General features: G+C 38.3%; 1 protein-coding gene across 10 annotated transcripts in view; it reads left to right on the top strand.

Annotated features, from left to right (window-relative positions):
• nrxn3b (neurexin 3b) overlaps window positions 1-18,193 on the top strand; it is a 402,278-nt gene that overhangs the window by 346,226 nt on the left and 37,859 nt on the right. For 8 of the 10 annotated variants that reach the window (XR_008148686.1, XR_008148685.1, XR_008148684.1 and 5 more), the window contains 3 exons: window positions 361-532; window positions 5,939-6,028; window positions 8,278-8,588. Coding sequence is in view for 7 of the 10 variants with exons in the window: in XM_052534923.1 (XP_052390883.1) it covers window positions 361-532; window positions 5,939-6,028; window positions 8,278-8,588 (573 nt within the window). In the remaining 3 variants the exon portion in view is untranslated. The remainder of the gene's footprint in view (window positions 1-360; window positions 533-5,938; window positions 6,029-8,277; window positions 8,589-18,193) is intronic. The other 2 variants (XM_052534925.1, XM_052534924.1) reach the window with 1 other exon arrangement.

Below are 18,193 nucleotides of genomic sequence, written 5' to 3'. Positions count from 1 at the left end.
AGTATTATTAGAGTCTTGGGAAGCCTTCAAAAAACATTGAGTAACGGTTAAAGCTGGTGTGTGTGGTGGCAGATTAATGTATCACACACTTCAGTACAGCACATCCATGTATTTATTTATCTTCCCTTTTGTTTGAAAAATGGCTTTCTCTGTACAGTATAAAAAATACAGCATTCTTGACTTCCACTTTATTTTGCATGCTCTCATTGGCAGCATCATTGCAGAGGTTTCTAAAAGTGGATCACTTTAACATGCAAATTCTTCCTGTTTTTTAAGACAACACCTTCAAACTTTTACGCTGAGTTGAATCAGCCATTTGGTGTTGCTTTGCTGAGGTTTTTCGTGTTGTTTCAATTACAGGAAGAAGGAAAGGTGGGCGTAACGTTCAACATTGGCACAGTGGACATCAGCGTCAAAGAGATGACTACAGATGTCAGCGATGGAAAATATCATGTTGTGAGATTCACAAGGAATGGAGGAAATGCCACCTTACAGGTGGACAACTGCCCAATCAATGAGTACTTTCCATCAGGTAACATATGCAGCCTGCTATCTATCCAAAGTAAAGTTTCTCATACAGAAATTAGTTTTTTACTGCTAAGCCCACTGGATATCATATGCTCCTATGGAAATCAAGGTTTGGAAGGCAAGGAACAACATCATTTTCCTGCCCATGTAATTTATAATCTGCATGTTTCAAAGCATGCAATTTTTTTAGAAATAGGAACAGGTTATCATAATTACAACACTGATATCCTTTCTGTGGAGGGGAAGGCATAGAAGAGAAGAGAAAGGACACTACAAAGAAGAAAGCAAATGCCATTTAGTTCTCGATTGACTTGACTTGTGTTGCTTTATAAATTGTCCTCAGAAACATATGTTGAAGTAATCAAGCCTGGGCACCTGGTCTGAGCACAAAACCAATGGCTTTGTCCTTGTGATTAGCACCATGACATCTGGCCAGCTGCTTTTGAGAGGCTTTGAAAGACAGAGGCAAAAGGTTTAAGGCAGTATTGTGGCAACTACAGCTACAGCAGTTGTGGGAGCCTGAGCCCCAGACCTCTGTGTATCTGTGACTCCCAGACTTAGGCAGCCAGCAATGATGACTGAATACAAATGAGTTCATCAAAGGTTTGTTTAAAAAAAACTCAAGCTTTTCCTACATGGAGAAATAGGGTGTGCTGAAATATTGCCCTCAAATGCTATAAAAAAATAAAATAATAATAATAATTTAAAAAACACCCCTTCTCACTCCATTAATTTGGGTTCTGTGTCCTTCACTTTGATGTATCTGTTGCTTCGGCACCCTCCATGGGATATCTGGCCCCTGCACTTCTCGTCCAATTAGAGAGCAGCTCTCGTCAGGGTTACTCAACCTGTATTCAACGGCAGGTCTTTCTAAAGAAAATGGCCAACATGCTGGCAGAGGGGACAAACAGAAGGACACAGGCTAATGCTGTGCACTCTATTCAGACTGGTTCTCTTATGGACACTGATAAAGAGCTGGAGAAAGCATGCCATTTTCCTTACAGACTATAAGCCATTCTCAAAGCTAAATATAAAAATGAAATGTACTAAATGGCCAAACTCATTACAATGCATGTAAATTTTGTACATTGAAAAATAAACCTGCACAGTGAAGGTAGATTTGATTCTGTTGAAGCTGTTGCATCACTCAGTCTCAAATTAGTCTCAGAGACATGATGTAATGACATAATAAGGTAGTTTATGTGAATCATTCATTCAATAGACATTCCTAGTGGCATCTAGCATTATTTTCAATGAGGGGATATTATTACACAGATTGGAGGATATCTACTGAATCTCTCTGAATCCTGTGCCTACTTAGTACCCATAATTTAAAACACAAATATGTTATAACCATGTTGATATGAGAACGTTCTGCAATGGAAAAAAGATATCAAACAAAATATCAGCAAGGTAGATTACCATATTAACACGAATCATCAGTCAGAAAGACATTCTGAAAGAGCAAAATCTGAACAATTTTCTTTCTTATTCAATCAGTTTACCTTTTAAATACATCTCTCTTTATGTCTTTGTGTTCCTTCCATCCATGACACATTTATTTTTCTAGTTAGCTGGCTGATGTGCTACCTTGTTGACCTTACTATACTGTACTTGCTGTAATAATTTATTTCGGTTCCTGCACCATCTCTTGAGTAATTACAAGCTAGGATTCAGACTCATAGACTGAATAACACTCAAAAATGCTTTACGTCAGTTCCTCTTAGTTTCTCACTCAATATACTGTTATCAGATCCATGCAGCTGTATTGCCATGGCATGTGATGAACATTTCCAGGGTAGCAATGATCCCTGAGCTTATTCATATGTTATAGCCAAGCATGACTGTATAAGCAATTGTTTGGGAACACTGAGTGCAAGTCAGTAAGTAGATGATTAATGTCATTGAATATTTTTGACTGTTCTAAAGCATAAAAAATACCACATTATGTTTGCAGATATGAAGAAAACTTGCAAATTTAGTTATTCTGTGTTTTCAGTGTCAATTTATTTGTTCACTTTTGATTAATTTAGCAACACAGACACTGTTATTAAACTGAATGAAATCAACATTGAACTTACAGTACTCAGTAGAGCATCTTATAGCTAAATTTCGTAATGAATGACCTTAATTTCGTAATGAATGACCTTAATTTAACCTTATTTCGTAATGAATGACCTTTACAAAGTTATTGAAACTGAGCTGAACCAACACAGAACTAAACAGAGCTAAATAATGACAAAATGTTCTTGCTACAGCTGCTTTTCAACACATTGTGGCTTTGCCTATTTTTATTTTTATTATTATTATTATTATTATTATTATTATTATTATTGATTCTGTTGCTTTCCTGCCTAATACTGAAACTTGCTTTGAACAATTTCTTTTGTATAAAGCATTTTAAAGATAAAGTAAACTTGACTTGACATGACTTACTAATTTTAGTGTGCTGTAGACTGCTACACTAGATCAAAACAACAACGTCAACTTTTATACAAGGGCACTCATGCATCCTGAAAAGTTGAATTTTCCATTAATTTGGCTTAAGAATAATGATGTTGAGTTTGAAACTCCTATTATTTTGTTAATTGTATTGTTTAATATACTTTATAAACAGAACTGTGATATTTCAAAAATACTGAAATATTTTAGATGTGGAGCGAAAGTGACGTGATGTTTCTAATATCAGTGAGCACAGAAAGGAGCGGGAGCAGGAAATGAAGAACCCAGAGTGGAGTGATTATTAAATGCTCAGAGCATGATGGGGAAATTGTTGCCGCTCCACTCTTCTCACATACACTGCCACACACACACACACACACACACACACACACACACACACACAAAATGCTTAATTGTTAAATTGCTAAGTTATGTATTTGGAAATAAAAAAGTGCAGCTATAAAATACATTACATTACATTTCAGTATTCAGTATTGTTCCCTAGAAGAGGTACTGATAAAACGGTGGATCATGTATCATCATTATATATCATCATATCGCCCAGCCCTAAAACTGCTCAATGTTAAAGCATTAAGCCATTATGGAGATAACAGCTGCATTGAAATAATGTTTTGCGGATACTCTATAAATGAATAACTTTACTTGAATGTCCTGAATGAAATGCAAGATTCATTACTGTTAGAGATAATGAACAAGTAAGCAGAGGAATCCAATAAATAAATGAAATTAAGGGGCTCAATCATACACAAGTGGTCAGGTATCAACAAGATGCTGCAAATAACATTTCCAGATGTGATTTTCCACCATATCTGTGGTGTGAGCAGTTCAGTTCAATGCAAATCAATGTGTTTGTAAGATATAATAAATCTATAATTATAAAGCCATATTTTAAGTTGTTTACCTAACCAAAGGTAAGGTACCTTACCAAAATTGCACCACATTTCACTAGTCAATGTAGACATTTTGTATTGTTTTGTTATATTATTCAAATAAGATATTGTTGTGATGTTTAATGCTTACTGTATCAATTGCCATAGCCATTATCATTGAATAATATTTACAAAAAACTAATAGTATAAAATGTCTTCATTTACTACTATTCAGTCTCTACTCTAAATTACATGTCCTAAATTCCCACAATACAAGTTTGGAGGTTAGAAAGCTCTGCAAACATCATCATAATATATTTATATTAACATGACAAATGGCGAGCACTGGCAAAGTGTCTGATCTCTAAAATTAATTTCCAAACCCTCAAGCTTTCCTGGATCTCCCCAGCATACAGGCCTCCATCCAGAAAAGCCACTCCAGCTCCAGGCTTGCATGCGCTGCCTATCAGGATCAAAAGCATTGGCAGCCCTGAAAACTACTTATTACCCCCAAGCCTTACCCCTACCCCTTTACCTCGCCCACATCCCCCTTGTTCAGCCACTAGTAACTTTGAAGACCCTTTTCTGCCTATTTAAAATGAAAAGCACAAGAAATGTTGGGCCTTAAATCACCACTGGCCTAGTCCTTTTCACATCCCTGTCACTGTAGAAACTGTGTATTTCTGAATAGGTCTCCAATTCTATGCACCTTTTTTCTCTTTCTGAAGTTCTGAGAAGGTACACTGTGACAGCTCTCAGAGTCTTTTTTAGCTAAGTGTTGAGTAGCTGTGTTCTTTTGAAGTCCTTTTTTGTATTTTTAGCTCTCAAGCTGAGGGTTTCTTCTTATTATTATTATTCTTCCCATTACAACTTCTTTGGAATACTGCTGTAAAGTATATTTCCCCATTGCTTAATGTATGTGAAGATGCATAGGAACTCAAAAATTACAATTCTGTAATCATCTACTTACAAAGATGCTGAATATTACTTAACCAGCACGAAGAGCGTTCATGCTGATCTTTTTTGTGCAATTGAATTTATTCAAGTGAATGGACACAGATGCTATGTTAAAAAAATAAAAGAAAAAATAAAATAAAAATACAAGAAAAGCACCTTAAAAACATAATGAAAGTGCACTATATGACTTGTTCACTATATTGTTCTACTTATAGTTCAAAGTATGAAATAGATAAACTTTAAAAATCAGAATCTGTTTAATATGAGAAAACATTCCATTTCATTCATTATGCCCTACTTTCACTGAAAATGTGTCTAAATATGAAAAGCTCCAACATTCTTTGATTAACTGGTAACAGCATTTGTTAAGAGCAGCTGGACTTGACATAAGTACTATATACCCAAGATGGCAGATGTTTAATAAATTTTACAGCCCTAACACCTTACTCCAGTCAGAGAAAGAAGTGTAACAAAGTCCAAATAATGGCAAAATATACAAGTGCCGCAATACTTCAGAGGGCTTCAAGGGACCCTACAGCAGCAGGCCTCACACCATGCTGTAATGATCTCATCTATACGTATTGTGTTCTTCATGTCTGTCATCACATGCCATATTTTCCAGCAGGTTTAGAGCTTCTACACATTATCTATTTTTATTTCTGTCTCTCTCTCTCTTTCTCATTCACTGTCTTTCTCTCTCTTTCCCTTACCTTAATAGTTTGTAAAGTGTTCCCTGGCACCTTGAAATGAAAAGGCATGTGATTTCCAGTGGGAAAATAGTTACACCCCATTTTAAATATTGCTGAGCAGGAGATCACCTGATGCAGTTTGAAATGAATTGTTAGTATGTCTCCCTTTAACAGATGCCTGTATTTTGTTGTGCATTCTATATCTGGTGTGTGATTCTTGCTGAAATAATTATATGTGTTAAACTGTTTATTTAGTTGGTTACTAGTCAATAAAAATGCCCTATAAGCTAACTACTGAAGTTCAACTTACAGTAAAACCTAAATTGCCCATGATAACAAGACCTAAATCATTTTAAACACAACTAAACCATCTTAAACAGTGTATAAATGTGCAGTGTGCTAAGATGTCTTTCAAACTGTCAAACTTTAAAGGTAACAGCGACAATGAGCGTTATCAAATGGCTAATAAGAAAATCCCATTCAAATATACCCGGCCGGTTGAAGATTGGCTACATGAGAAAGGTAACCCACACAAGACCCTCAGTGTTTGTTTGTTTTTTGTGTTTTTTTTTTGTTTTGTTTTTTTTGCGTTCATATGCTCCTTGTCATGTCTTTTCGTCATATTTTTGTCCAACCAGGTCTGATGAGTCTTTAAGAGGCTTAGCCTTTTGCCACTAATTAACCTAAACCTTTTCATAATTTACTTCCCTTCCCATTACGTAATATTTTTGTTGAGTATTATTTTTATGTGGATTGTGATCCTCTTTTGTTAATTACATCAGATCATTGACCAGTTAAAGGGACTGGTAACTAAGAATAACATAAGTATGTACTGTAGTTTTCGGACTCTAACTTTAAATCTAAACCAAAACTCAACAAAAGCCAGGATGTTTTAATTTTTAAACTTTTCATTGGAATGATCGTTCATAGCTTTAATATTAGTGGTCAAATGGCCCAAAAACCCAACCCTTAAAGGTGCCATCTGTAATGTTTGGCAAAAAAAATCAAGTCATACTCCACATTCCATAACAGATGGGGACAGTATGCCTCAATAAAGTGAATTGGTCTACTCTAGAGTAACAAACGAGAAACGGCATAGTCTCTATGCTCCGCCCCTACCTTCACAACAACACTACAGCCATAGCCGAAGCCTAAATGTGCGTTCACACCGCCGGCGTCTAGAGCGTCAAAAATCTCTCTTGCCGCTCTGCTCACGACGCTGCAGAAAGATTTGTGAGCGCTCAGACGCTCTAATGTAGATTGAATGCTTATTTTGTATTTAAAGCGGCCGCAAAGCAAACAAGCTTGTTGATCTCGTGCAGACTAACCACAAGGAGTAATAAGTTAACCTCATTAAATATTGTTGTGGACGAAATATTAGGTTCCTTTACTTAAAATGAACAATCTCAGACACCTTGGTCCACGTATCACTTTTAATTTATTTTTTATGTCCCTGTAGGCAAACAGGGACACATCATAGAATGTGCCAACTCTCAAGCATTCAGCGTTTTTGACTCTTTTCACACGCTTTCACGCAACACATCAATTTTTTCACTCACAGAAAAACCACGAAGCAAACAGGACACGGAGACCAACATACTAGACAGAGCAGGTTAGTTATGATATAATAAAATGGGTAACATTAAGTTATAGCTAGCTAATTATCAGTCGAGCCTCATTTCTTTATGGTCCATCAGTTGTCTCCAGCTATTGAAACCAGTGCCGATGTTTACTCTGGGTCGGCTCCTTTTCTTATCGGATTTGATTTGTGATTCCAGGCGCGGTTGTTTCCCTGTAGCGAGTGCTGGTGGTAGGGGTCTCTGGCCAAGGGCTTGAGACATCATTTCTCTTTCTTCCCTGAACTGAAATGAAGTAGTACTGGGCTGTACTTTCCACACGATTGACATCAGGTTCAAGTACACGCCAACAAGCCGTGCGAGTTATTCGTGTATTGCAGGTTTGTTATGTTGCCCGCATACCGCCTCCCATGGTCGAAACTGGTATTACGACACCTGTCGGGCCGGGGCTAGTAATGCTAATGCTAATTAAGGTTGATATCTCTGCAGCACTATAACTTGACATTTTTTTTATGACATCATCGCCCTTATTTCTTCTCATTCTTTTGATGCGTGTAGGTCATGTTATGGATATTTTTACCTCAATTTCTGCATATGGCACCTTTAATGCAGCACTTTTCCAAAGACGGCCGACACCTCTTCAGTTTTACTTTAAAAACAGGATGAATGGACAGGTGACCATTTATCAAATTGACCATTAAATGTGTTTAAAGGTCATTGCCTAAACTACATAAGAGGATTATAAAGTCCCTTTAACACTGTCTAAAAAACATTGAAAGCCCATTAATGGTTCTACATGCATGAATCAACATGATATTCCTTTGAAATGTATGAGATGAGCTTTCTTCCTTGCCTGCTGTAATATGGAATTGTAAATGTGTAATAGTTTTAATTGGCCTGCGTTTCTATTTCTAACCATACGAAAAGCCATTTGGAATTTGCCCTAAAACATGTGCATGAGAAGCACCTTACAGTGAACAAAGCAAAGTGTTCACAAAAAAAAAAAAAAATATATATATATATATATATATATATATATATATATATATATATATATATATATAATTTTTAATGTTATGCTTGGATTTTAAAAGCTAGACCATTGATGCTAACATTAATCAATTAGCTAAAAATAAATAAATAAGTAACGTAAACCATTCTGATTCTGTGTTCCTTCACTGGTCTTCCCCTCAGGTCGTCAGCTGACCATTTTTAACACCCAAGCTACCATCTCAATAGGCGGTAATGACCGCAAGCGACCATATCAAGGCCAGCTGTCTGGTCTTTATTACAATGGTCTGAAGGTTCTCAACATGGCAGCTGAAGGTCATGCTTACATCAAGATAAATGGCAGTGTGAGACTGGTGGGGGATGTGCCTACCAGCAGAAGCCCCTCAAGTACCACCACCTCCATGCCCCCAGAGATGTCCACCACCTTCATCGAGACCACTACCACCCTGTCAACCACCACTACCCGCAAGCAACGCTCACCACCCACCATTCAGGTAATATCTATAGATTTTCTACATTTTATCTGCTTGAACCAAGGCTGTAGACAAAATTGTAAGGATTGGCCACATACTCAGCAGTGTAAAGATGTGTAATAGAATTTAATAGACATTCAGTTCTCATGTCTAAACTTCTGCCTGCTTTCCTCTTAGTATTAAAGTTATTGAAATTTTCCAATGAGGCATGGTGAGTGGCTGTGTTCAGAATTCCAATGTCTATGTACTGTAAAATATGTAAAACACAGAAAGGTGGGCAAAAAGTGAGGAAAAATGTTTTTCTAAAATAAACTAAAGCTCCAAAATAAACTAAAAGCACCATAAACATAGCCATATGAGTCATGCACTTATAATCCAAGTTTTCTGAAGTAAAAAAATAGCTTTGTGTGCAGAATAAACTGTACATTACAAGTATCTTTCACTCTTCCTTAGTCATGGCAAGAAAAATAGAATTTGCCATTAAAAATATTATACAATATGTGACTAGTGAGGAGCTACAAGCTACAAAAGGAATAAATAAAAAAGTTGCATAAACTTATTATAAAAAAAATAAAATAAATAAAATAACAATTAAATTATATATATAAGTCATGGCAAGAAAAATAGAATTTGCCAAAAAGACAGCGTTTATGCACCCCAAATGAGGGAAAGTGATGAATAAGTCATCACTTTCCCTCACTTGGGGTGCATAAATGCTGTCTTTTTGGCAAATTCTATTTTTCTTGCCATGACTTATATATATATAATTGAATTGTTAATTTTTATTTTTTTATATAATAAGTTTATGCAACTTTTTTATTTCTTCCTTTTGTAGCTTGGCACTATAAAAACTTTTGTGTTTCATAAAAAAATAACAATATTTAAGTGTTGGGATGATATAAGGTGCATATATAATGACTATATTCCCTGCAATCCATTTTACTGTACTGTATGTGCTGTTTAGATGCCTTGTGGAGTCTGTCGACTACCACAATGCTTTATTTTAACTCAGTCTGACATGAGCCCAATGAATGTCTGACCATTTCAATGATGCTAGGGGGAACATTAAAGCAAGAGTCTATGTATTAAAGCCATAACTCGCCCTGGGGCACTACTCAGTGACAGGCCAATAAGACATGTTCTCTCCTCTTTAAACCTTTAAACAGATCAAACTAAATATTAAAAACCTCTCATACCACATAGGGTTGGGATTTAATACTAGGCTTAGGTTTAGGGCAGTGGACTATATCATTATGAGTTAGTTAGGGTTAGGTTAGGGTTAGGACATTGTTTGACAGGAATGTTGCTCCAGGACACATCCTACTATAATTTGTAATATTATTGTAGGGCTGTAGTACTCGAGTCCGGTCCGGTACATCCCTTTCTCATCCCATCCCTTTATTATTGTTTTAATAGTCTTCACTTAATGGCATGATTTTTGTGAGAATAGATTAAAAAAAGGTGAATAAAGAATCTATAACAACAACAAAAAACCTTCACCCATTCTTCCTGCACATATTACATTTTATATGCTACCTTATTCTTACTTTATACATACATAATACACACACACAAACACTTAAAGCCAAGTATAATTATAAACGCAGGGCTCTATACACTTATATTTTTGAAGGAGCACTTACACAGCACTTACAAATTGCATAAATAATCTTATGAGGCTAATGTATCAAATATAAAATTTGGAATACAGAAATATGAAATTATGAAAATAATTAGAATGGTACTTTGCCACTTGGTGGCGGCATGCCACTGCCTTAATGAGCGAGTCGATCAGTCATTTAATCAATGGATTCGTTATAAACAGATAATTCATTCCGAAAAAAGTAAGCAAATGTTTTTTATAAACGGGTCAGTGAATCATTTACTGAAGCAAATTTATTCAGTAAACACCGCTGTGTGTTGCCGCGGAGCAGAACAACATGCCACAGACCGTGCTTAGCAAACATTATAACCACTCTGTGTGTGTGTGTGTGTGTGTGTGTGTGTGTCCTAAAGACTGTGCTGCGCAACCGTTAACTGTTTAATGTTCAAAATGTAACGTTAAATCCGACATAATTTAAAACCGAAAAAGAAATATATATGATTGAAAGTTACAGATACCTGAAGCTGATTTATCTTGGCATTCAAGTGTTGCCTGGGGGTATTTTACTTCCTCTTTTTTTTTTTTTTTTGAATTTTGAAATATCCATTTTAATTTTCAAATAAATTGATCTAGTAAAATACTACACGCCAACAAACCGCCTGGCTCCAAAAGATCTCATTTCATTGGCTGGATCGTACAGACGCTCATCGATGGTTGGCCAGTTTACATGTCAGTCAGAAGCACTAGACTCAGTTGGCGGTTTTCGTCGGGTGCGAATGACAACGTGTAAATTGACAGACACTGTAGACATGAGAGTCGTGAGATATTTATTTATTTATTTAAATTCTAATATAAATTATTTTATTGGGCATGAAAATTCATTGATGGCATGGTGGTAATAAAAACATCCGGGGCTTTACTGAAAACATTCGGGGCTCCAGCCCCCTTAGCCCACCCCTAACGCCGCCCCTGAGCTATGCTCAAAAAATGGCTATCCTTGTACAGCTATGATCATCTGTTTCTCCATCTTAGCTTTCAGTATTGTTCCGGGAAAGGATGTGCATGACCAAATTAGAAACAAGATGTTTCTAATTTAATTTTCTACCTGCTAGATTGTGTTTTATTTACGTCTACACCTAGATAGCCTTAAACATACCCTTTACAATAATGAAATACTAATTATTGTTGTACAGTACAGGGGTTGCAAGCCTACTGATTTCTACTAGTCGACTTTTTTTTTTATAAAAAAATGCTTGAGTTACTCGACTACTCGTGGTTCATGGTACTGTTAATGAAAATACATTATATCTTCTTTTGTTTTATCAATAAACGCTTTTTAATGCATAGCCTTATGCAACAATCACATAGCCTATGTAAATTTAAAAAAAAACTCTATAATAATGACATTAGGCTACATATTTACATTTTCACGTAAACAGCCAGTATTTGTATCTGTAACAATCACAACATTTTTTTGTATCTGCATTCAGATACAACGTCGTACAGTTACTTGATAAGACTTTTTTCCCCCCATAGTTATCACTGAACAAGTATGTCGTGTAAAACTTAAATAATTGTTTATTTCTAAAATAATATTTATCATGCAAAGCAGAGATGTCATGACAAATGTTTAGTGATCATTTGAACACGATTGAATCCATTCAATGCATACATTTTCATTAGGCCTACGCAAAACACTTTAATCAAGTCTTAATGTTTATGAACTTCACTAAACAGATGTGTGTGTGCCGCGCAAACCAGCAAAAGGTAAAGATGCAAACATGTAGGACAAGTAGACAATGTATCCGTATCTAAGCTGAGTATTAGCCTACTCTTGATAGAGAACTGGTTTGGTTTTTGAGAGACTGAGACGGGCAACGCTGCTGTTTGATTGGTGAGCGCGCTGTGCTTATTCCATTCATTCGTATCATATCGTAGCCTAAGCTTTAAATCATTGCCTTTTAAATATATACAAATATAACGTGTATGATGTATTATTATAGGTAAAATTACTCTTGCAACGCTCTGATTTCTGAGAGATGCGCAGAGAGGCGACAACAATGCAGTGTTTGATTTGTGCTCTTTTCACTCATTCATTTCACACATTCATTCACTTCTGGCGCTGATCCCCTGGCTCATCTGTTATCTAGCAAACACTAGACTGTGTCAGCTTCAGCCGAGTATTCAGGCAGAATTATTCCTTGTCCGTTATTCGTTTTTTAAGCTATTATCCTTACCATTCCGAATAAGGTATTCGGCTTCAGGCACAACCCTAATTATTACATTACATATTTTATTTTTACATGAAACATAGATACGGTCATAACAGCTCCATGTGTAACGAGTTATAGTGAATACAGTTTGAATGTAACACATTTTTCTTTTTCAATAAAAACCCTTTTATTGTATTATTGATTTATTTCTGTTTTTCTTTGAGCAGTATATGTCGATACTGTTGTTTATTGTTTAGAGACTTTTATTATGAAAGTTCCTGTTGGCGCTGTACTGACGCCAATTTCAATCGAGTGTGCGCTTCTCTTCAGTTCGCATTGTATTTGCTGATGAGAGGTAAGCGTTTGTCAGAGCTCTTCATTTTATTGGTGAATTAGGTTTGCAAAGTGTATAAACTCACTAAATATTTTATTATATGTGCTTCTGTGACTATATGCAGTGTTGTGTTATACATTTTATGCGTGAGTGAATATGAGAATTAAGAATATGAAGTTATATCGTGTGGGCTGTATGATATGCTTTTGAGTCATTAATTAGCTAACAAATATTATATCATAAAGGAATGTCCTTGAAATGCCCATGAACTTTATTCATATTAATCCGCAGGTATTTCACTCTTATTGTTTATTTTCTTTTATATTCTTGTACTATGTTAATACTCTGTTTCAGTGTTAATTGTGTCTTTCTCAATTGTTATATTCAATTGTTAAAGTCAGTTCGCATTGTATTTGCTGATGAGAGGAATGTCTTTGGAATGCCCATGAGAGAGATTTGAACTTTATTCATATTAATCCGCAGATGGAGTAAAGTTATTGCTGGGCGTCACTGTCAATAAATCCCCTTTGGTGAGCAGAAGTGAAAGTGTCCTGAGCCTTCTTACACACAACGCAGATGATAGTAGCAGCGGTCAGAGAAGGACCGGTTACATTGGTGCCGTGACCCGGATGAAGATTTGCTTCAGGATCTACATCAGTCAGGTCACCGAGGGACGCTGCTTTGATGTTCACAGTTTTGTGAGTGAAGAAATTTGAGAGTACAAAATTTGGGATTTTCCATATTGACTGGTGCATTTCCTCATTAAGTGATATTTTTTCTCAGACTGATATTTGATATTTCTTAAGTTTATTACATTTGGACATTTAATTTTTGTTGGAATTATTTTATGTACGAAACCAAACATGGCATTTAGTTTAAATGGAGATGATTTTGATGAAACAATGACTGGGTTGGGTCTTGGTATGGGGAGAATATTTGGTGACACTCCAGTCGCTCCAATTGAAAGGGAGAGTAGAGTGAACAGAATGCCTCATGTTTTGTGCTCCACACGTGTAACTGATAATGTTCCCAATCCAACAGCTGACACTTTGCCCTTAGCTGTTCCAGACATAAATGATCCAAACTGGCAAGGGTTGATAGCACATATTGCTCAACAGGTTGGTCAGACAATTTTAGCATCTCAAAGGGAAGCTAGTTATGTGGAAGGAGAGAATAGAGGTGCACAAACACAAGGGTTAGATACTTCTAAGACATTATCAGATATACCTTCACTTAACTTGACTGGAGTGAGATTGGTCATGCAGTCAGACGCAAAGGAGCCCCCAGTTGACCGTGGAGATTCATCAGACAAGCTTGGGGTGCATGAATGGGAGGAGCCGATGGACACATATCTGCGAAAGAGAGGAATACCAGTAGCAGAGCAACATCAGGAGATTCTAAGCAGTTTGATGGGTAAAGCTAAAGATGTTGTCAGAGTTACTCTTCGTTGTAATTCAGCTTTAAACCCAGTTGAGAACCCAAGATGTCAATGAAGTCAAAGCGTCATGTTACTTCAAGACATGTCACTACTCATGTTCAGACGTCACAAGATGTTGATGAAGTGGATGTTGGCTTTTCAACAGAACCAGTTGAGTGTAGTCGAATCAGTACAGCACACACTATAGATAGTGATGACAATTGTATGAGAACTCTGATTAATTGTCTTGATCGTGCACTGTCTCAAATTGTCCAAATGCCATCTTACCAGCCCCAAGGCAAGCTCTGTAGAGTATGCAAATTGCCGGCGAGAACATCTCTGCTTTGCGTGATTCCAGCCTGGTCATAGTAAAAGAGACTGTTCAAGTGACAGGTCGAGACCTGGTCTGACAACATTCAGGGGCTCTTCAGGTTTAAACTAGATGGCTCACGTTTGGAAGGGGGATGCGTGGGCACAAGCGAAGAACCCCTAGAGATTGTTGATCTCCATCACTTATATGAAAATGCATGTGCACAGGCTCCCACTGGAACCAAAGTGATAGCACAAAATGTCCAGGCCGTTGAGGCATTTGATGAATTGTTCTATGCACCAGTCAGTATAAATAATGTGTTTCAAATTAACGTAATGCTTGAAACAGGGTCCATGGCCTGCACTTTCAGCGACAAAGCATAAAAGAGGATGATAAGTGAGAATGTATTGCCTCCACCATCACTTCTTCAACAGGAAGTCATTCTAGTAGGATATGGAGGTAAAGTGACAAGGCCAAAGTGTATGTATGAGGTTGAATTGAAAATTTATGGGGAGAGTTGTCTAGTGCCTATTCTCGTTGTACCTGGCCAGCGGGATGATTTAATCATTGGCACAAATGTGATCAAATTCCTCGCACATCGCATGAAAGGCGACAGTGATTATTGCCGACTTCTTTCTAAGGAGACAAAGGAGCCGATGGCTGGATGTGAGCAGTTCCTTGACGTAATGGCCAACACTTGTCGGTGGAAGGGCACAGAGTTGCCAGACAGTGTGTTACTCTTTTAGCAAGACAGGAGCACCTGGTCTGGGGAAAGTTGCCAAAAAATGTCCCCATGTCACCAGGAAGCACAGTTGTAGTGGAACCAACGACTTCAAGGTCTGTATCAAGAGACATCATGATCGGGTGAGTTATCACGCCATTGTGGGGTGATCGCTGGGTTCCCGTAAAAGTCACCAACATCTCTGACAAGCCAATTACTCTCAAGAGAAATCGCAAATTGGCAGATGTATCGCCATGTGTCGCCGTGGAGGACTTTGAACTTTTCCAGGGATAGAGTCGAACTGAGATGTTTGAGAAGGAGAGTCAGTGCTTACCTAATCCATCTTCAGATTTCAGACAGCGACTGGAAACTGTTGGTCTTGCTGATCTTGACATCCAGTCTTGTTCTGTCGACCTTGGGACAAAAGAGAAGTTAGTCCAGTTACTGGAGAGATACAACAATGTGTTTTCCAAGCATGCTTTGGACTGTGGAGAAGTAAAGGACTTTGTTCACCGCATTCGGCTAATGGATGAGCGTCCATTCAGACTCCCTTATCGTAGAGTGCCACCTGCACACTACCAAAAGTTGCATCAGGTTCTGTCTCAGATAGAGGAACAAGGGATAATTAGGAAGTCTGTAAGTGAATATGCTGCCCCGTTAGTCTTGGTGTGGAAGAAGGATGGGGTTTGAGGATATGCACAGATTTTTGATTGTTAAATGCCAGAACGATAAAGGATGCACACCCACTTCCACACCAGTCTGACTGTTTAGCTGCTCTGGGCGGAAACACACTTTTTAGCACCATGGACCTGACATCAGGATTTTATAATATACCCATGGCCGAAGAGGACAAGAAATATACTGTGTTCACGACTCCTGTAGGGCTACACGAGTATAATAGGATGCTGCAAGGGCAATGCAACAGCCCAGCCTCCTTTATGCGGATGATGGTAGGCATTTTTGGAGACTTAAACTTTAGCAGCTTGTTATGTTATCTCGACGATCTGCTGGTGTTCGCTCCAAGTGGACAAGGGCGTTGGAAAGGCTGGAGGTTGTGTTCAGTCGCTTGAGGCAGCACAACCTTAAGTTGAGCCCTAAGAAATGTCATCTGCTGAGAACCTCTGTAAAGTTCCTAGGTCACATCATAGACCGGGATGGAGTTTCTGTAGATCCTGCTAAAGTCAAGGTGATCTTGAAGCTCTCCAAATTTGATCTGATGGAAAACGACAGATGCACCCCATCAGTGCAAAGAATTAAATCCGTCCTTGGTTTGATCCTTTATTATCCACATTTCATTCCTGGATGTTCTTCTTTGGCAAAGCCACTCTTTGCTCTTACGGCTGGGCAGAGAAGGAAGAAATGAATTAATGGAGATATTAAAGCAGGAACTTATAGGAAGCTCAAACCCACGGATTGGATGAAGGAATGCGATCATGCATTATTTAGTCTCAAGGAGAATTTGCTACAAAGTGTGGTACTGGCACATCCTGACTTCACTCGACCTCTGATTCTTGCAATAGATGCTTCGTTAGACGGTTTGGGAGCTGTATTATCTCAAGTGCCTGCAGGCGAAGAGCGAGCTCGTCCAATTGCATTCGCAAGTAAGACCCTGAGCAAATCACAGAGGAACTATCCAGTTCATAAGCTTGAGTTTCTGGCACTTAAGTGGAACGTATGTGAGAAATTTAGCCATTGGTTGAAAGGCCAAACATTTACTGTTTGGACAGACAACAGTCCACTCACATACATTATGTCTAAGGCAAAACTCGATACTTATTAGCAACGTTGGGTGTCAAAACTGGCAGCTTACACTTTTAAGCTGAAGCATATAGCAGGGACGAAAAACTTAGTGGCAGACGCTCTGAGTAGAGACCCTTTTGTCAAGACTGTGAGCGTCAGGCTAATGAGGGAGTGCTATCGTGATTTGCTTGTGGAAGCCGAAGAGGTTGATGGAGATGGAGTTCGAGAAGCTTTTCTTCAAGGTGCTCAGAACCTACAAATCTGCCCTCAGTCCTGTCTTGCCTCCCCCTTTGACAGCACCACTGTCAAAGCCTGCTTAAGTTTACATGATCAGTGGGAAGAAACATCAAAAGCAAGAGCTGTGCAGATAATTCAGTATTATCAAGATCTAGTACCTGCTGGTGCTGATACCCTTCCTATGATTACTGCAAACGAAATCAGGGACTTGCAAGAGGCTGATTTGGTCATTTCAAAAGTTATGTCCTTTATGAATTTAAAGCGTCAACCATCAAGACGAGAAAGGGCCAATATGAATTCCAGAGCATTATCTCTTTTCAGGCAATGGGATAAACTTAAGATTGTAGATGGAATACTGTACCGAGTCACACAAGATCCACACAGTAAACATAAGCGGTATCAGTTGGTCTTACCTTCCAGCCTTAAGGACCAAGCTTTGACAGGATTACATGACTTGGCGGGCCACCAAGGGCAAGCAAGGACCACCCATCTCGCCCGCCAACGATTCTTTTGGCCAGGAATGGGGCATGATATTTGTGGATATATCAAGTGCTGCCAAAGGTGCATTCTAGCCAAGGCTCCAGAACCATCCGCACGGGCCCCACTTGAAAGTATCAAGACCTCCATGCCTATGGAGCTGGTATGTTTGGATTTCTGGACTGCTGAGGATGGGAAAAAGCGTTCCGTTGATGTGCTTGTTTTGACAGACCATTTCACGAAGTTGGCTCACACCTTTCCTTGTGCAAATCAATCAGCAAAACAAGTCGCAAGGAAGCTGTGGGACCGTGTATTCTGTGTGCACGGATTCCCAAGTCGCATCCATACAGACCAGGGAGCCAACTTTGAGAGTACCCTTCTAGCGGAGCTTTTCAAACTGTCAGGAGTTGCCAAGTCTCACACCACTGCATACCACCCAATGGGAAATGGGGGGGGTAGAGAGGTTTAATCGGACCTTGGGGAGTATGCTTCGAACTCTGCCTCTAAAAGAGAAGCACAAGTGGCCAGAGCAAATTCAAACGTTGACCTTTGCCTACAATGCTACAGGCCATGA

Source organism: Carassius gibelio, chromosome A20 (assembly GCF_023724105.1).
Source record: "Carassius gibelio isolate Cgi1373 ecotype wild population from Czech Republic chromosome A20, carGib1.2-hapl.c, whole genome shotgun sequence".
NCBI classification, from domain to species: domain Eukaryota; kingdom Metazoa; phylum Chordata; class Actinopteri; order Cypriniformes; family Cyprinidae; genus Carassius; species Carassius gibelio.
Note: the sequence above shows the minus strand (reverse complement) of the source record. Positions and strands in the feature narration are given on the sequence as shown.